This window comes from Chrysemys picta, chromosome 2 (assembly GCF_011386835.1).
Source record: "Chrysemys picta bellii isolate R12L10 chromosome 2, ASM1138683v2, whole genome shotgun sequence".
NCBI lineage: Eukaryota > Metazoa > Chordata > Testudines > Emydidae > Chrysemys > Chrysemys picta.
The window spans coordinates 262,362,827-262,380,930 of record NC_088792.1 but is presented as its reverse complement, the minus strand read 5'-3'; the positions used below and the strand labels follow the sequence as shown (position 1 = coordinate 262,380,930).

The window sequence follows — 18,104 nt, the reverse complement described above, 5'->3', positions numbered from 1 at the left end:
GCTGCAGCCTAGGAGTGCACAGTATGGCTCAGGGGTTGGTGGTGCACAGGTGGCCAATTATGGGCTAGCTGTTTCCCAGTCTCATTCCTCATTATAAATTAGAGAAGTGTGATGGGTGCTTTGAGTTGCACCAGCTGACAATGTCTTTGAAAGCTCAGTGCAACAGCCAGGGACGACTAGTGTGTGTGAAAGCCCCAGCCTGGCCTCCTATGCTAGCAGTGGAGGGGTGTCAACTAGGAGCCATTATGCCAATTCTGTTATTTCCCTTTCAATTAGGATGATCCTCCTATGTCATCTACAGAGATGCTTTATACTGGTGGCGCAGCATAAAGTGGCTGCAGTGCACTGCCGAGTCTGCCCTGGTATATGTCAAACTAGAAATAGAGCTTATTGGAAATACCGTGTGTGTGTGTGCATGAGCATCTGTCTACCCAGTATTTCCTACGTTATTAATATGTACCTTCCTTTGTAAAGTCCTTAGTGATCTTCAGATGAGAAGTACTTTATAAGAGCTAAGTGCTCTTATTGTATGTAGCGTTTCAAGAGTAATATTTAAAATTAATACCACTATCAAATGCTTAAGAGGCAGCAGAAGCGTATAGTCTTTTAAGATTACTTTGCTAACTTTTCTATAATATAATATTGGCTCTAAAAATTGGAAGAATAAGAGGGGTGAGACTGCGGGCTGGCCCCAGCCTTAAGTACAATGAGCAGATAGAGATCAGTATGATGGAGGAGTTCAGTGTAACTCTTTCAAATGCCCTCAGCTTCCCTGGCTGGGTTGTTTGCTACTGTGGAAGTCACATCAGAGTTGCCTAGGTATGGTGTGAACACCTTGCTTACACACACACTTCTTTACGTGTGTTTTTTTTAAACCAGAAAAGGTACCAAACTCTTTCCTTGCTCTCTGTATATCTGTTTTAAAGTCCAAAATACAGTCAAACTAGGTAGAAGTGTGTTGTTACTCATCATCTTAGTTTTTCTTTCAACAAGGCCAAAGTGAATTATGCAGTTAATTATAAGTATTCAATGTAGTGGAAATTCCTAGGTAGATTTGGTGGCATGATGCACTCCAAGGGTAGGTCCTGGGGCCGCATTTGTTTAATATCTTTATTAATGATCTGGAGGATGGTGTGGACTGCACTCTCAGCAAGTTTGCAGATGACACTAAACTAGGGGGCGTGGTAGATACACTAGAGGGTAGGGACAGAGGGACGTAGACAAATTAGAGGATTGAGCCAAAAAAAACCTGATGAGGTTCAACAAGAACAAGTGCAGAGTCCTGCACTTAGGACGAAAGAATCCCATGCACTGCTACAGACTAGGGACCGAATGGCTAGGTAACAGTTCTGCAGAAAAGGACCTAGGGGTCACAGTGGATGAGAAGCTGGATATGAGTCAACAGTATGCTCTTGTTGCCAAGAAGGCTAACGGCATTTTGGGCTGTATAAGTAGGGGCATTGCAGCAGATCGAAGAACGTGATCTTTCCCATTTATTCGACATTGGTGAGGCCTCATCTGGAGTACTGTGTCCAGTTTTGGGCCCCACACTACAAGAAGGATGTGGAAAAATTGGAAAGAGTCCAGCGGAGGGCAACAAAAATGATTAGGGGTCTGGAGCACATGACTTATGAGGAGAGGCTGAGGGAACTGGGATTGTTTAGTCTCCAGAAGAGAAGAATGAGGGGGGATTTGATAGCAGCCTTCAACTACCTGAGGGGGGGTTCCAAAGAGGATGGAGCTCGGCTGTTCTCAGTGGTGGCAGATGACAGAACAAGGAGCAATGGTCTCAAGGTGCAGTGGGGGAGGTCTAGGTTGGATATTAGGAAACACTATTTCACTACGAGGGTGGTGAAGCACTGGAATGCGTTACCTAGGGAGTGGTGGAGTCTCCTTCCTTGGAGGTTTTTAAGGCCCGGCTTGACAAAGCCCTGGCTGGGATGATTTAGTTGGGAATTGGTCCTGCTTTGAGCAGGGGGTTGGACTAGATGACCTCCTGAGGTCCCTTCCAACCCTGATATTCTATAATTCTATGATTCATATGCTGAATTAAGCCCTGATTTGCATTCCGTGCAATTTCACTTAATTCCATTGAAGTCAATGAACTTGCATGAGGTCGAAATCAGTGCTAACTTTGACCCTCTCTGATCACTGCTGCTCTTGAAACTTCCAGCTCAATGTTTATGTAGTATCGGCGGGGGTATCAATGACACCTATTGGTTAAAGCAAAGAACTAAACAGAATAGTAAAGAAAAAAGGAAACTAGAGCAGAGAAATACATTTAGAAAAAAAATAAAGTAAATAAAAGGTGCAGTTCTGGGCTGTGTCAGATATGGCAATCTCCTGCAATATCTTAGGGAGATACTACTGAATTAAGTTTAAGTATCTTTGGAGTCCACTGTATTAAATGCCAAAGTTATGTATTATTGTGGGCCAGGATGTCCAAAGGACTATATTGAACAATATGGGAGGCAAGAATAGCTTTTTGGACAATGTGTGTGAAGTGGATTTCTGGGAAATATCTAGGGGCAGGTGAATGCAAATTTCCCCTGTCCTACTGCCAGTTATGCAAAAACTCAGTTCTCTGAAGCTACCCTCTGAGGAGAGGGGCTGATCATCTGTTCAAGGGTGTCTCAAAATCAAAGGCCCAAACTATGTCAAGCAGTGACTCACAGATTGTTCTGAAGAATCCTTTGGTGAAGAGCTGAGCACCTGTCAGAGCTATTTGGTGGAGCTAGGAGTGATTTCTGGTAAGCTTACTAGCTTCCAAATAGTTTCTTTTATTGTTTTTAATGTTTTCTCTATAGAAATGTTTAATATGTTTTCACCTTAAGAATAAACGTGCTTGCTTAGAAAGGGCTGTATGGTAACTTTTAACTGTGGCCAATTACACTGATTACTGTATCTAAGGAGAAAGCAAAGGAAGGCATACTTAGGCAGTCTGTCATGCTGAGGAACTCTCAGTGTCGCCAGGGAACTGTGCGACATGGGAAAAACCCAGTCAGGAGGGAGAAAGATGCGGGTCTCCATCCAAGAGAGGTGATGGCTGGGGAACTGGAAGTCTAAAACTGGGTGTCCTTGCTGGACCACAGGGAATACAGTTACCCTGAACTGTGAAATTTAAAAAAATAATAAAGTAAACAAAAATAGCAATTCTGAGCAGGGAGCGAAGTCCGCCCCTCAAGGAGGCTCTTGGCAGCGAGGGGAGGCAGCGGCAGTGGTGGCACAGCCCGTTTGTGATTGTTCCTGCTCGCAGCGGCAGCGGCGGCTCATGCTCGGCAAGATGGAACGTGCAGCGGCAGGCACAGAGTTCAATATCCTGCTCACTACATCCTGCTCAACTCCTACAAGGTTACACATTATAAGCAATATCCACCTAATACAAGCATAGTTTATTCTTAATTTGAATATAGTGAAAAGAAGACTGAGAACACCAGATTAAACAAGGTGAAATATGAGGAAACCATTTTTTACTGGTTGCAGTACGTTCTAAATAAGTACTTAAAAGGCAAAGTGATAACCAAAGAGAAAATCCAGGAAGTCAAAGAGGTGTACAGAGAGCATTTTCAAGATCATGTCTTCAATGAAAAGGGATGGAACTATATTCTTGAGAAGTGTGAAGGGCATCTTCTGATAACAGTAAAGGCTGTTCCTGAAGGCTCAGTCATTCCCAGAGGAAATGTACTCTTCACAACAGAAAACATGGAGTGCTATTGGCTCACTAACTGGATTGAGAAAAAAGAACGAGGAGTACTTGTGGCACCTTAGAGACTAACAAATTTATTTGAGCATAAGCTTTCATGGGCTAAAACCCACTTCATTAGATGCATGCAGTGGAAAATACAGGAGGAAGATGTATATACACAGAGAACATGAAAAAATCGGTGTTGCCATACCAACTATAACAAGACTAATCAATTAAAGTAGGCTATTATCAGCAGGAGAAAAAAACTTTTGTAGTGATAATCAGATGGCCCATTTCCAACAGTTGACAAGAAGGAGTGAGTAACAGTAGGGGGAAAATTAGCATGGGGAAATAGTTTTTACTTTGTGTAATGACCCATCCACTCCCAGTCTTTATTCAAGCGTATTTTAATGGTGTCCAGTTTGCAAATTAATTCCAATTCTGCAGTTTCTCGTTGGAGTCTGTTTTTGAATTGTTTTTGTTGGAGAATTGCAACTTTTAGGTCTGTAATTGAGCGACCAGGGAGGTTGAAGTGTTCTCTGACTGGTTTTTGAATGTTATAATTCTTGACATCTGATTTGTTTCCACTTATTCTTTTGCATAGAGACTATCCAGTTTGGCCAATGTACATGGCAGAGGGGCATTGCTGACACATGATGAAATATATCACATTAGTAGATGTGCGGGTGAATGAGCCTCTGATGGTGTCCCTTGAATAGATATGTGGACAGAGTTAAATTAAATAAGATAAATAAATTAATGGAGATATTCTATCTCCTAGAACTGGAAGGGACCTTGAAAGGTTATTGAGTCCAGCTCCCTGCCTTCACTAGCAGGAACAAGTACTGATTTTGCCCCAAATCCCTAAGTGGCCCTCTCAAGGATTGAACTCACAACCCTGGGTTTAGAAGGCCAATGCTCAAACCACTGAGCTATCTCTCCATTGTATAGAGGGGGAAACTGAGACGCAGAGAGTTAAATGAATTGGCCTGGGTTAAGGAAATCTGTGGCAGAGCAGGGAATTAAAGCTTGGCCTCCCACAGTCCAGGCTAGTGTCCTTGCCAATTCATCATCTTTCCTCTCTCTTCCTTTCTGCCTCATATACCATTGCTAGATTTGTCCCACACTGCCAGGATGTCAATTTATTTTACTTTTGTTGACTGTTTGGTTTATTTCGTTTTATGATTGATAGCTAAGAAATTATGCTATCTGAATTTTATGGTTTCAAAAGAGAATTATATGCACAGGTCAAGTTGCCCCCAGTCACCCACATATTATGAATTGTTAAAAGAACATTATTTGTGTTGGAAAGTGAAGCACTCAAAAATTAAGAAATGCTATTATTAAGACTGCCTGTGCAACCTTCATTCAGCCCCCTTCTCCATATGCATTATGATAGTCTTTAATTATATGACCACATATTTTTTCCACAGCACCCCACCCTCATTCAGTGCCCAGGTTGGAGTGCTCAGTTAATTAGCTCAGTTAATTAGCAGCTATTCAATGTTTTGGTTTATCCTCATTGTTCAAGGGCTGACCCCAGGCCTTATATACTGCATACTAATCAAACCCCATTGTAGAGACACAATTGGTAAATTCCTTGTTCTCTTACTCTTATTAATATTTTAATAATCATTTTAGCCTCTGTTGAACAAAAACAGTTATGATTTTTGCTAATTTCTGCTTCACTACACAATCCCATGGGACAAAGTTTCCCCATCCACACCTGCTATTGGATTCCTGCAGTGAGCAAGGACCTGATTCTGTGAAGCAGTGAGCATCTTCTATTTCCATTGACTTGAATGGGTACTGAGAGTGCTGGGCACCCTGCCAGATTGACTCCTAAATGATACTTTACTGTTAAAACTTTTTTGATCATATAAACAGTTTAGCAGAACTTCTAAAGAACAAAATTAAGCTAAAACTGCCATAATTGATGGGATCATGGCAGCCATTTGGGATTTTCTCCCTGACAGAAGTGAATCTGAGCAGGTGTTTTCAAAGTCTTAAAAGCTTTTGCACTAATGATGATATACTCTTTCAAAAATAAATGTGTCTTCATCTTGGCATTCATCTGTCAGCAGTATTGACTATTATTCGGGCACCAACTCAGCTTTCATTACTGTATGTTAGCACTTTAATTGACCATAGTCAGGGATTCCTTTGCTAGTATGTCTCACACATTTGGATCATGAAGTTTGAATTACTGTGATAAAACGTGACATTTCTCCATTTATTGAAAGTGGTAGCATTACAATCTCAACGTATTTTATTAGCTCAAAAAATACTTTTGACTACAGTATAGATAAGGCATGCTTCAAACCATACTGCACCAATTGTTGTGAACCCTCACCTGAAGAGCACTTTCTCACAGGAGCAGTCCAAATTGACTTCAATGGGAATGTTTGTATAAGTAAATCCTCTCCAATGTGAGCATGTTGCATAATCCAGAAGATGGTCATGAGTAAATTATGGAATAGAATAAATATCCAGGAAAGATGCATATGTGTAGAGATATTTGAAATATGTGATCTATCGAAAAATTCGTCTCCATTAAAATGGCTCTGCTGTAAAAATCATGAGCACAAAGGTGTCAGGGTGATGGCATTCAAGGCACTATGTATGAGCAGCATTGTTCTGAAAAGTGATATGCTGTGACTAGTTTTTCAGTGAAAAGGCAATGGAAGAAAGAATCTATGCTTCCATATATAAGATACTATTAGCTACCACAATGAAATGATTATGATGCAATTAGCAAAGGGTGGCTAAAGTACTCATGCCCCAGTTAACAAAATCTTATTTTTCAACATAACTTCCTTCAAAGATAAATGCTGAATTATACATGAACCAAACTCTAAATGCTAAGTAGAGATGTAATGTGCTTGATCCAAAGCTATTCTGATTGAAGCAGAAGAGAGAACCATAATATTAATTTGATGTTTTTCATATCACTCTTCATAAGACTGAATGGGAACAATTTTCATCAAAGTCACACAAAAGAGGATTCTAAAAGTTTTTGGTAAAATAACAATCATAGATTACTAATTTAATTTTCAAAACAAACTAAACAACACAGTGACTATTTGCATAGAGGGTAACAGAACCTTTACATTGCATATTTATGATGTATAATAAACCCCTAAAACTATTAACACTTTTTCTAGGAGCACATGCAGGTTTATTTTAAATGTGGCAGTTTCATAGCATTGGTTTTTGAGGAGTGATTTAATAACACTTCATAATTTTTTTTCTTATTGAAAATGTTGTGATTTTGTTTTTAAACAGCTGAAGATGCATGTGGAGGAACAATGAGAGGATCCAGCGGCATGATCTCCAGTCCCAATTTTCCTAATGAGTATCATAATAATGCAGATTGTACATGGACCATTGTGGCAGAGCCTGGCGATACCATTTCGCTCATATTTACTGATTTTCAAATGGAAGAAAAATATGATTACTTGGAAATAGAAGGTTCTGAACCACCAACAATATGGTGAGTAATCTGATGCCATTTTGGAGCTTGTAAAGGTGAGAGAAAACATGTAGGTATGGTCCTGCAACCTTTACTCGTGTCAACACTATAGCCTCGCTAAAGTAAAGGGGTTTATTACTTAGACATGTTAATTGATTCACTGATTAGAAATGTAAACCAACTTCCAAATACAGAACATCAAAATTAAAAACCATGGTAGACTCATCCACCTGATTATGTTGTTGGGTAAATTTAATCTTTGTTACATGCAAATTAAAGTACGGTGCCATTGATTATATCCGTGGGTGTCTCCATGCAGTAAATCAGGATACACTGTCTCACTACATAACGTAGTCATGCATTCTTGATGTGACTTACTGGTATGGGACCACTGCAGCACAGAGCAAATCCTTAACCCCTTCCTACCTGATGTGGAGTTTATACACCCCCATCACACAAGCATGTTTTTTGTTGATGTAGCAGTTTTCTCTGTTACTGCCCCTGTAGTTCCTCTCTACAGCTGCCTCAGTAGTTGTTGGCCTCAGTGGAGTTGCACTGGCATAAAACTAATGTAAAGAACAGATGAATCAAGTCACCTCTTTAATTAGCTGATTCAGTTTGTTGGAAAATAACTGGGAAAAGATACATGGTTAATTCAACACCGTTTATAATTACATGATATAGCTTTTTCAAGGCAGCAGTATATACTGAAAGAGTATTGGAATATGACAAAAAGTTTCCTTTCTCATAGTGGTTTAAACTCATCCAAAGAAGAGGATATTGACAAAACCTTCCACAACATTTAGGCCCGCAATAGAGACTCAAGTGGGGCTCAGAAGGCCTTGTGTGATCTTTGTGCACATAGGTAAATTTCACACATTAGACCAGATCCTCTACCACAGTAAAGTGGCATAGCTCTGTTTGAAGTCAGTGGTGCTATAGCAGTTTACTCTGCATAAGCTGTGATCCATTATGTGTAATCAAGATAGAAAAAAACAAAGACTAGACTTTTTAAAATAATGTAGTAAAAGAAAAAAAATAACCCTCCTTAATTTAGGCATTTGTACTACTTGAAAAGAACAGACCTTATGTGTACGAATGATGCTAGAAGTAATATCCCTAGTTATTTCATAATATATATCAAGATAGGAGACAATACACTATATTTCAGCTTTCATGAATGATACCTCATGATTCATGTCACTGTTGGTGAGTTAATTATCTGTATTAAAAAATTACTGATTTGTCGTTGATTTTTTTCAAGCTTGTTACATTTTTTAAAATGGTTCTTAGCTAAATTAATTCTTTTAAAACCAGAATTTATTATCATTATTACTGAAGTAACACAAACAACATAAAAAACAATGTTAATCAGCTGAACTGCTAAATCTTCATTTGCTTATTCTAAAGTAAATTTTGTGTATTCAGTGTAACGTGCTAATTTAATAGTTGTTCATTTAGAGGAGCAGATTGTAAGAGCATTCTTTTCTAAACTTATCAGTCATATTCCCTGAATTAGATTGATGTACTCAGTTATGCAAAAATACTTCTCCATATGCTAGGGAAAAATTATTTGAAAAACTTAATTAAGAGATTTGATAATTAGTTTTACTATGTTCATACTTTATATCCCTTCAGAATAGTGTTTGAGGTTCCGCTCCACATAGCTACATTCATGATGCGTGCACAAAGTTCTCTATATCTAAGACTAAAGATAGGATTCTTATGTTGTATCTTTCTCTATTAGACAAATGGTACACAACTACATGAAAGCCTGTTAAAACATTTTAAAAATAGTGTTTGATCCAGACAGTAATGTCTTTCAGCTTATTTCTCAGACTATTATTTATGTAAGGATGGCAAATAAACTCATTCTTATCCTCCTGTCCATCTAGGTAAATAACAAAATGTTTACTACTTTAGCTTGTGAGATACAAGCTAAAATACTGAGCTAAAATATGTAAGGTAGCCACTCTTGTAATATGAAAAAAAAAATGGCCAGGAACTCTTCACAAAACACTGTAGCTTTCCATTTTCACCTCATCAGTCAAGACAGTTTTCATATTTAGAAAAGTAGTTGTGCTAAGTCTTTCCTATATTGAAATTCTTGATATGCTGTATATCCTTTTCATAAAGTATCACAGAGAGCAGCTAGATCACTTTGTAATCTTGCTCAGCTTTCTTCTGTTTGCTGTCATTTTAAATAGGCTGATGGCTTTGAAAGTTGATGACATGCGTGCAAAGTATTCCTAAACCCTCCAACACACACCTTCATGATTTACCTAATGCAAAGCTTTACAGAAGGCAGCACATCAGGTTCAGAATGCGTGTCATGATGATTTGAATGAAAACCTGGTTATTTTATGTTGAGAATCCAGAGTGAATTATGGGTACCTCTGCCCTGCTTGTTTTTAGAGATTGCCTGATGAAATGATGTTCAGATCCAGATCCATATTAAGTCTAAAATAAGGGTTCAGATATGCAGCTGGGTCAGGCCTTCATCCTTATTTCTGTCCAAAGATTCTGAAAACTCACAAGCTGCTTTTCCAGGAATTGGGCATGTATTGGTAGCACTCTGGCAAGATGAGCTGATCAGTTAGCAACGGTGGATATTCTCATCTATATTAGTGCCTAATCCTTTTTTTTGAGCCCTACTATACTCTTTCCCTAAATGATAGCTTGTAGCAATGAATTCCCTCAGGCTATCTACATTCTGAGTATCCATTTTGAATTTGTTGCCCGCCTTCCTGTATTTGGATTATGAAAGAGTAAATAGCAGCAGCTGACTAAACTTCTTTGATAACATTACCAACTTTTATTTTATCTTCTCAAATTAATTTCCTCCATTAATTAAGGTCCTAATCTTTTCAATATGTTCTCAGATAGAACTCTTTCTATGCACTAATCACTATAGATCTAGAAATCTAACTCTGTACATCCAGGGGATAATGCATACCCAAAGTATAGATCTATTCATTTCTACCATGATGCTCTTCCCTTTGTCAGTAGGAGTTATGCTTTAATCTCTAAATTATGAATGTAACCCTACTTATTCTAGCCCTCGCAGTGTTTATTTTCTTTATACTCCTCTGCAGTAGTTAAAATACCAAAATAAACTTAAGCCTTTTTTTTTTAAATTTTGTTACAAAGCTAATTGACACAAAATACGAATATCAACAGCACTGATTCTGGAAAATCTTGTTTTATTTGAAATGACATTATGCATCTTTAGTTCTCTTCCTGCTTTTATAGTCTGTAACAAAATAGTCATTTTTAGTGTTTTAGTACCAGCAAATTATTACAGTAAATATTTTGTTTGTGATTTAGTACTGCATTCTTTGATTAAAATAAGACCAGTAACTCATTGTGGGTCAGACCCATTTTCACCACAAAATAAATACATTTGGTGAAAAATATTGTTAGGTTTTCTTGTATTTAAATGTCTAAGGGCCAGTTCTTTAGCTGGTGAAAATCCATTGATGCTACACTGACTTACACTAGCTAATGATCTGGCCCTAAAACATATGATACTATACTGTGGCTAAAATTCACTACGCAAAAAAGGAAGGCATTACAGAATTGTATCCTCAACATTAGCAGCATAAGCATATTAAAATGTTTATTATGATAAAGTTCTTGTTTGAGGCCCTAAATGAAAGAAGTCTGACTGTTTTAATTCGTGTTCCCCCATGGACAGGAGTGTACTTATAACTAAGCCATCAAACGTAGTGTATCCAAATTTGAGCCACTGGCAGCATGTTCACAAAGAATGGTACAGACTCAGAATTCTCTCTTATCAAAGAGCAATTTGGACAATTGTGCACTTACTCCTAAAATGAAGCAATAATTCAAACCACATGTTTTTTACAATGATTTAATTTCAAAATAATACTGGGATGTCATTACGTTTACTCTTCTAAAATTGATGTTGGAAGTCAATATAAAAGGAACATAGCCTATTCTGGTATGGCAAATCTTATTGGAGCATCTAGGCCAGTTTGGTATGTCTGGTAGTGGTCAAATTCTTCACCAATTTTTTGGAAGGCAAAATCTCCCTATAATGGAATTTAGCCAGTGTGTAATGGTGGAGGTGGAGTATACATCCCTGATACTACAGGCAATCCACTTGTGTCCTGAAATATGATCTTGAGGATCTTTAATTACCTGAGCTTGCATAGCTTAGGGTTCATATTAGTGTTCAGAAAACTATTCAGAACTTAAAAGAAGTAGCCACAGTAATTGAATTAACCTCCTAGAGCACCGAATTCCACCCAGCAATTATTATTGCATAAATTTTCATTAGTTCTAAACAGATCTTTGTGAGGGGAATGGAAAATCTGTTTTAAAGGGATCTTGAGATTTCAATATTTTGTCTTCATTCTAATTAAGTAATTAAAGAAAATTGGAGGAGAAAAAAATTAGGTCAATTGAAATGTTTCATTTCAACAAAATCAAAATGTTCTTACTCAATTTCACACTTTTCAATTTTGTTATTTATTAATATAAATCAAAAACTGAAAACAAAAAATCATTTCAAAATGAAAAATCAAAACATGTCATCCTGAAACTGTGTAAACAGGACATTTCAATATTGTTGGGGGCAGAGGGGACTTCTTATTTTCTGTGAAATGAAAGACTAGTGAAATCAACACCATTTTGAACATTCATGCCTTATTTAATACTTTAAATTTAAGAAATTTTCAAAGCAGTTTTTCATAATAAAGAAGTTTGCAGTTTATGGTGAAACATGGAAGCTGAATTTTTAAATATATTTGTCTGCCTAAGATTTTTCTATAGTTCCTGTGACCATAATAACTAAACATTAGATTCAAATATAATATTATTGAATGATCATAATAAACCTTGTTCTTTGTATGATAAAAATATCTAGACATTGCTTTCAAAAATGATCATCATACTGGATTATATTGCTTTTTTGCATAATAACCATCAGCAACCTGTGAAAATGTAATTTTGAAAAGACTATGGGAAGTAAAGGAAAACAACTGATCTAGTTAAGATATACTCAGTTGTAGAAACTATTCCTCTTCAAACCATTTGCACTCCAAGAATTGCAAATAAGTTGTATAAAAAATTCACATTTTCTTATCCATGTGGGCAATAATACAGTTTAAATTTTAAAATTCAAAGATACATTATATCTTAGTCCCATTATAATTAGTCCCAACCTCTGAAGGTATTTAAATCATTCTTGCTTGTGCAGTAAGCAAATAAATAGTGCCCTACCAAATTCACGGCCATGAAAAACACATCATGGACCATGAAATCTGGTCTCCCTCCATGAAATCTGGTCTTTTGTGTGCTTTTACCCTGTACTATATAGATTTCATAGGAGAGACCAGCATTTCTCAAATTGGAGGTCCTGCCCAAAAGGAAGTTGAGGGGGGTCCTAAGGTTATTTTAAGGGATTGCAGTATTGTCACCCTTACTTCTGCACTGCCTTCAGAGCTCAGCCACCGGAGAGTGGTGGCTTCTGACTGAAGCCCCAGCTATGCAGGCAGAAGCGCAGAAATAAGGGTGGTAATACCATACCATGCCATCGTTACTTGTATGCTGCTGCTGGCGGCGGCTCTGCCGTCACAACTGAACTCCTGGCCAGCAGCTGCCTCTCCCCAGCTGCCCAGCTCTGAAGGCAGTGCCACCACCAGCAGCAGTGCAGAAGTAAGGGTAGCAGTACCACCCCGCCTATAATAACCTTGCGACCTCCCAACTCATTTTTGGGCAGGACCCCTACAATTACAACAATGTGAAATTTCAGATTCTAATATCTGAAGTCATGACATTTACTATTTTTAAAATCATATGACCGTGGAATTGACAAAAATGGACCGTGAATTTGTAGGACCCTACAAATAAATGATACTAAGAAACAACTATATTTGTTTTATTTTTTTAAGTATAGATATGTTCAGGGTAGACAGATTGTGAAAGAAACATGGATCTTATCAAACATGAACTAAAAGCATTATTTTTAGATTACTAGTATCCAGCCCTGCAAAGTGCCTTTGCAGCTGCATGAGCCTCCTGGCTCTGCTGCTTCAGAAATGGTTCCTTAATTCAGCAGGGATTTCCTCTGAGGCTGGGTCTACACTACCCGCCTGAATCGGCAGGTAGAAATCAACCTCTCGGGAATCGATTTATCGCGTCCCGTTGGGACGCGACAATCGATCCCCGAATCGATGCTCTTACTCCACCAGCGGAGGTGGGAGTAAACGCCGTCGACGGGAAGCCGCAGAGGTCGATTTTGCCGCCGTCCTCACAGCGGGGTAAGTCGGCTGCGATACGTCGAATTCAGCTACGCTATTCACGTAGCTGAATTTACGTATCTTAAATCGACTCCCCCCTGTAGTGTAGATGTAGCCTTAGTCAGTTGCATAAGTTGAGGATACATTGTTTTTACCTTTCCCAGTCGGTTCCTCATCAGGCTGCCAAGAAGAAGAATTTGTCCCTTGGGAATGATGCCACATATGCCCTAAGTAGTTTCAGAATATTATTATTGTTATTGTTATTATTTTATTTATTTATTATTATCCCTCAGTACATCATGGGGATTTTTTAAGCAAATAGCCTTCATAACATACAAGATCTGTAAGCATAAAAAGGGGAAAACTATTGTCTAAAATTTATCCCTATGAGTCACCTGTAAATCCTGCTGGTTTGAGTAGTTAAAAGTTTTGTTAACCTTTCTGCAGAATTCCTGCATGTTGTGTGCTCAGATGCAGTCGTTCTCCTTTGACTTTACTTAACATTCCCTCAGTCCTAAGAGTGCTGTTTTCTGGAGGTTCCAGACCATGGTGTTGTGCACTCCTAACATGTTCTTTGAGCTGCTCGTACCCTGAGGGATCGCTTCAAGTGCTTCAGTAATCACTGGGATCATCTCTGTTCTAGTTTTCCATAATTGTTTCACTTCATGGGAGAGTTCTTCATACTTTGATATCTTCTCCTCTTGGGGGTGTGTGGCTTTTTTTTTGTTTGTTTTTTATGTTTCTGATGGCTGGTATGGCAATATCAATTAACATTATCTTGTTTACCTTCATTTCTACAACTACTATATCCAGCCTGTTTGCCTTCACTGTTGAGTCTGTGACATTTGCCAGATCCCATCAGATATTAGCCTCTTCATTCTCTGTAGCTTCTTCCAGTGTTGGACCATTCATTTCCTCCAGCCTCTGTCTCTTCCGGTTTTGCCAAAATCTGTCATTGGATCATTTCTTGATTTGCACCAGGTGTCCATTTAACTTTTTTGTCGACAATGATCTCCAGTTTTCTTGGGTTGCTTGGATAATTGTACAATATTGCTGTGGGGCTGACTGCCTCTACACAACACATACTGCCAGGCAAGGAGCCTGCTATCCCATTAAGCTCTTCTGAGGCACTTTTTAAAGCATTTGTAACATTATTATTATTATTTATTTTAGTTATATTGAAGTAGCACTCAGAGGCCTCAATTAGGATTATCCCAACGTGCTTGGTACTATACAAACGTACAGTAAGCCACACCATGTCTCAAAGAGTTTACTGTTACATTAAGAGAAGATTCAGTAAACTAATGTAACAAAATAGTAAAGGGGGTATGGGAGGAAGGCCACAGGTGGTTGTGTGTATAGAAGCTGCATGCACAGTTTGCACATTTGAGGGTGGTTGGTTTTTTTAATCCCTGCTGGCCTCCTGCTTAGTCATTCTCAGTTCCAATTCACAATTGAGTTATCATGGTAGAAGTGGCTTTGAAGAGGCACTTAGAAGAGGAGTATATTTATCTTGAGCTTTTGTTCATTGCTAGCTACCCCATACCTATAAATGATCATAACAGGTTGCCATTCTTATCCATGGAGCTGGGCTGTTATTTGCTTTGTGCCTTTTCTCTAAATAGGCTGAACTTGTGCACAGCAAGCACACAGAGCTCCCTGGAATGCATATGCCTGGAAAAGCTACAGGAGTCTGCATGAAGGGAAATGCTGATTTTAGTGTGAAGTTTTGATAGCATATAGATGGGCAATTGGGCTTCCAAAGTACAAATTACAATGGACAAAAACCTAGTAACTGTTTGACACACTGAGAAAATGAGGAAGACATAAGTCAAGAAGTAGAGCTGGAAACTGTAGAGCTTAACATATTTCCACAGCTTGCTTCACTCAGAACTAAAAAGTAACACACCATTGCTTTTTTAACAAAGAATTCTGAGATATTCTGGGGCATTAGTGTCAATTGGACGCTAGTTCTTCCAGAAAGTTTTAAAATCTACTTTTAAGGCTCAGGTAAAGGAATTATCAAGAAAATAATGATTATGGAGTAAACCAGTTTTAATAAGGAGGTTAAATACCCAACTGAAAGCCATCAGTAGCTTACAACCTATGATGGTTGGGGTTATATTTTAAAACATTAAGGTAAGATTGACATTGCTTGATGAAGAAAAAAATGATTACCTCTTTAAGAGATGGCACAGTAGTACTTATACTATGCTGATAGATGCTATATTAAAAACCTAAGATACATAGATATGGGTAGGGCTGTAAAATAATATGTTGTGGCAAAACCCTGCTGCAGAATGCTAAGTAACTGGCAGAAGAATCTAATTGAATGCTAACTGTGAATTTCAACTGATTAGCCACAAATAGCCAGCTAGACAATGTCCACTTGTGCAGGATGCCATAAGACGTTTGAAACTGAAGGGACATGTGTGATGCAAGTCTGAGGGTCTGATCAGATGTGACCAGTGAAGAGACTGTATGAATTTAAGGTGGGGGATCAATCGTGGAAGGTAACCTAGGTGTGACAGGTTTCAGAGTAGCATCCGTGTTAGTCTGTATCCGCAAAAAGAAGAACAGGAGTACTTGTGGCACCTTAGAGACTAACAAATTTATTAGAGCATAAGCTTTCGTGGACTACAGCCCACTTCTTCGGATGCATATAGAATGGAACATATATTGAGGAGATATATATACACACATACAGAGAGCATAAACAGGTGGGAGTTGTCTTAGGTGTGACAAAGACTCAATGGTGGTGAAGATGAGACCAGAATAAAGGAGGAAATTCTGGAGATTAGAAAATGGACTGTGAATGCTGCTTTCACAGATCACTTGGAGAAAGGTAAGACAGTTTTGGATTGAGAGGGGGAACTAGTAAAGTGGTATGGGCTCAGATTCTGAAAGTTACTACAATATGTATCTAACAAGCAGCACTTTCTTATATTGTAACCTTATGCTGTGCTGTCTCTTAGGCCTTGTCTACACTGGCTAGTTTCTGCGCAGTAAAGCGGCTTTCTGCACTGTAACTCCTGAAGTGTACACGCTGCCAAGCCATTTAGTGCGCAGAAACTGCACAGTTGCAGCACTGTAATAAAACCACCCCGACGAGAAGCGTACAGCTTTCTGTGCCGGGGCTACAGTGCCGTGGTGCCAGTGTAGACACCCTGGTCAATTACAGCATTGCAATTGGCCTCTGGGAGGTGTCCCATAATGTCTGTTTTTGCCTCTCTGGTCATCGGTTTGAACTCTACTGCCCTGCACTCAGGTGACCAACCGTGAGCCCCCCCACCCTTAAATTCCTTGGGAATTTTGAAAGTCCCCTTCCTGTTTTCTCGGTGATGTGTGCAGTGGTCTCATCGCATCTTTCCAGGTGACCATGCCTGCTCCACACACCAGGTGATACCCTGCTTTGAGCTGTGCCATGCTGGTGGACCTCATCAGCATTTGGGGAGAGGTCCTGTCCAGTCCCAGCTGCACTGCAGCTGTAGAAATTATGATACCTGTGATGTTGCACTCTATATGATTTTATAAAAATATGCTAATGTAACTGAAATATGCTTTATACAAAAGGTCTCTTGTAAAGTATCATAACAAAGCTTATAATCTACTGAGTGTGATCATCCTATTTGTATAAATGTAACACTCTTGTATCTGAAACTAGAAATATGAAATATAACTCTAAGGGCCTATTGTAATTATGCAAAATGTGGGCCATTAATGGTGGTTTGGAATCTTGATATGTCCTTCATTGACCTTTCTTATTATTTTTAGCAAGAAATTCTTGAATTAGTCCATCTATTTATGTAAAAAAACAATCCAGCACTGCATACCCACTGGATGACATAAAGTATAGATCTATTCATTTTCACAAATATTATGGAGTGTACAGCATGTGACTATAAGCACAGGAATATTGTCATCTGCCAGGTCCAGCCTCCCATATAGGCAGCATTAGCAGGCCTTTAAATGGCCAAAAGCACACCAAAGAGTCATTCTGCACTTGCTCAGCCTATTGTTGAACCACTCCTTGCTGCTGTCAAGATTCACCATGTATAGCTTCATAAGCCATAGCATTAAGGGGTAGGCAGGGTCTTCCAAGGATCACAATGGGCACTTCGACTTCCCCGACAGTGATCTTCTGGTCCCTGCTTGCAGCTTCCTGAACAGGCCAGTGTTCTGAAAGATGCGCACGTCATGCACCTTTCCGGCCCAGCCTGTGTTAATGGCTATGAAACGCCCACGGTAATCCACAAGCGCCTGGAGAACCACAGAGAAATACCCCTTCCAATTAATGTACTCGGTGGCCTGGTGCTAGAATTGGAATATGCGTTCCATCTCCCCCCCCCCCACCCCGCAGTTAGGGAAGCCCATTTATGCAAAGCCATCCACAATGTCACGCATGTTGCCCAGAGTCACAGTTGAAGTAGAATGCGATTAATGGCCCTGCACACTTCCATCACCACAAGTCCAACGGTCAACTTTCCCAGTCCAAACTGGTTAGTGACTGATCAGTAGCAGTCTGGAGTAGCCAGCTTCCACAGTGAAATCACCAAGCACTTCTCCAACAACAGGGCAGCTCTCATTCTTGTGTTATGAATGTGGCTTTCTTCATCTGAAAGTTCTGCAGGCACTGCTCATCATCCCAGACATGCATGATGATGTGATCCCACCACTCAGT

At 39.1% G+C, this 18,104-nt stretch overlaps 1 protein-coding gene across 2 annotated transcripts in view; it reads left to right on the top strand.

Annotated features, from left to right (window-relative positions):
* The window catches only part of CSMD3 (CUB and Sushi multiple domains 3), a 1,168,516-nt gene that overhangs the window by 311,221 nt on the left and 839,191 nt on the right, over positions 1 to 18,104 (top strand). For both annotated transcript variants that reach the window (XM_005287288.4, XM_008168301.4), the window contains exon 5: positions 6,971 to 7,178. In XM_005287288.4, the coding sequence (XP_005287345.2) occupies positions 6,971 to 7,178 (208 nt within the window). The remainder of the gene's footprint in view (positions 1 to 6,970; positions 7,179 to 18,104) is intronic.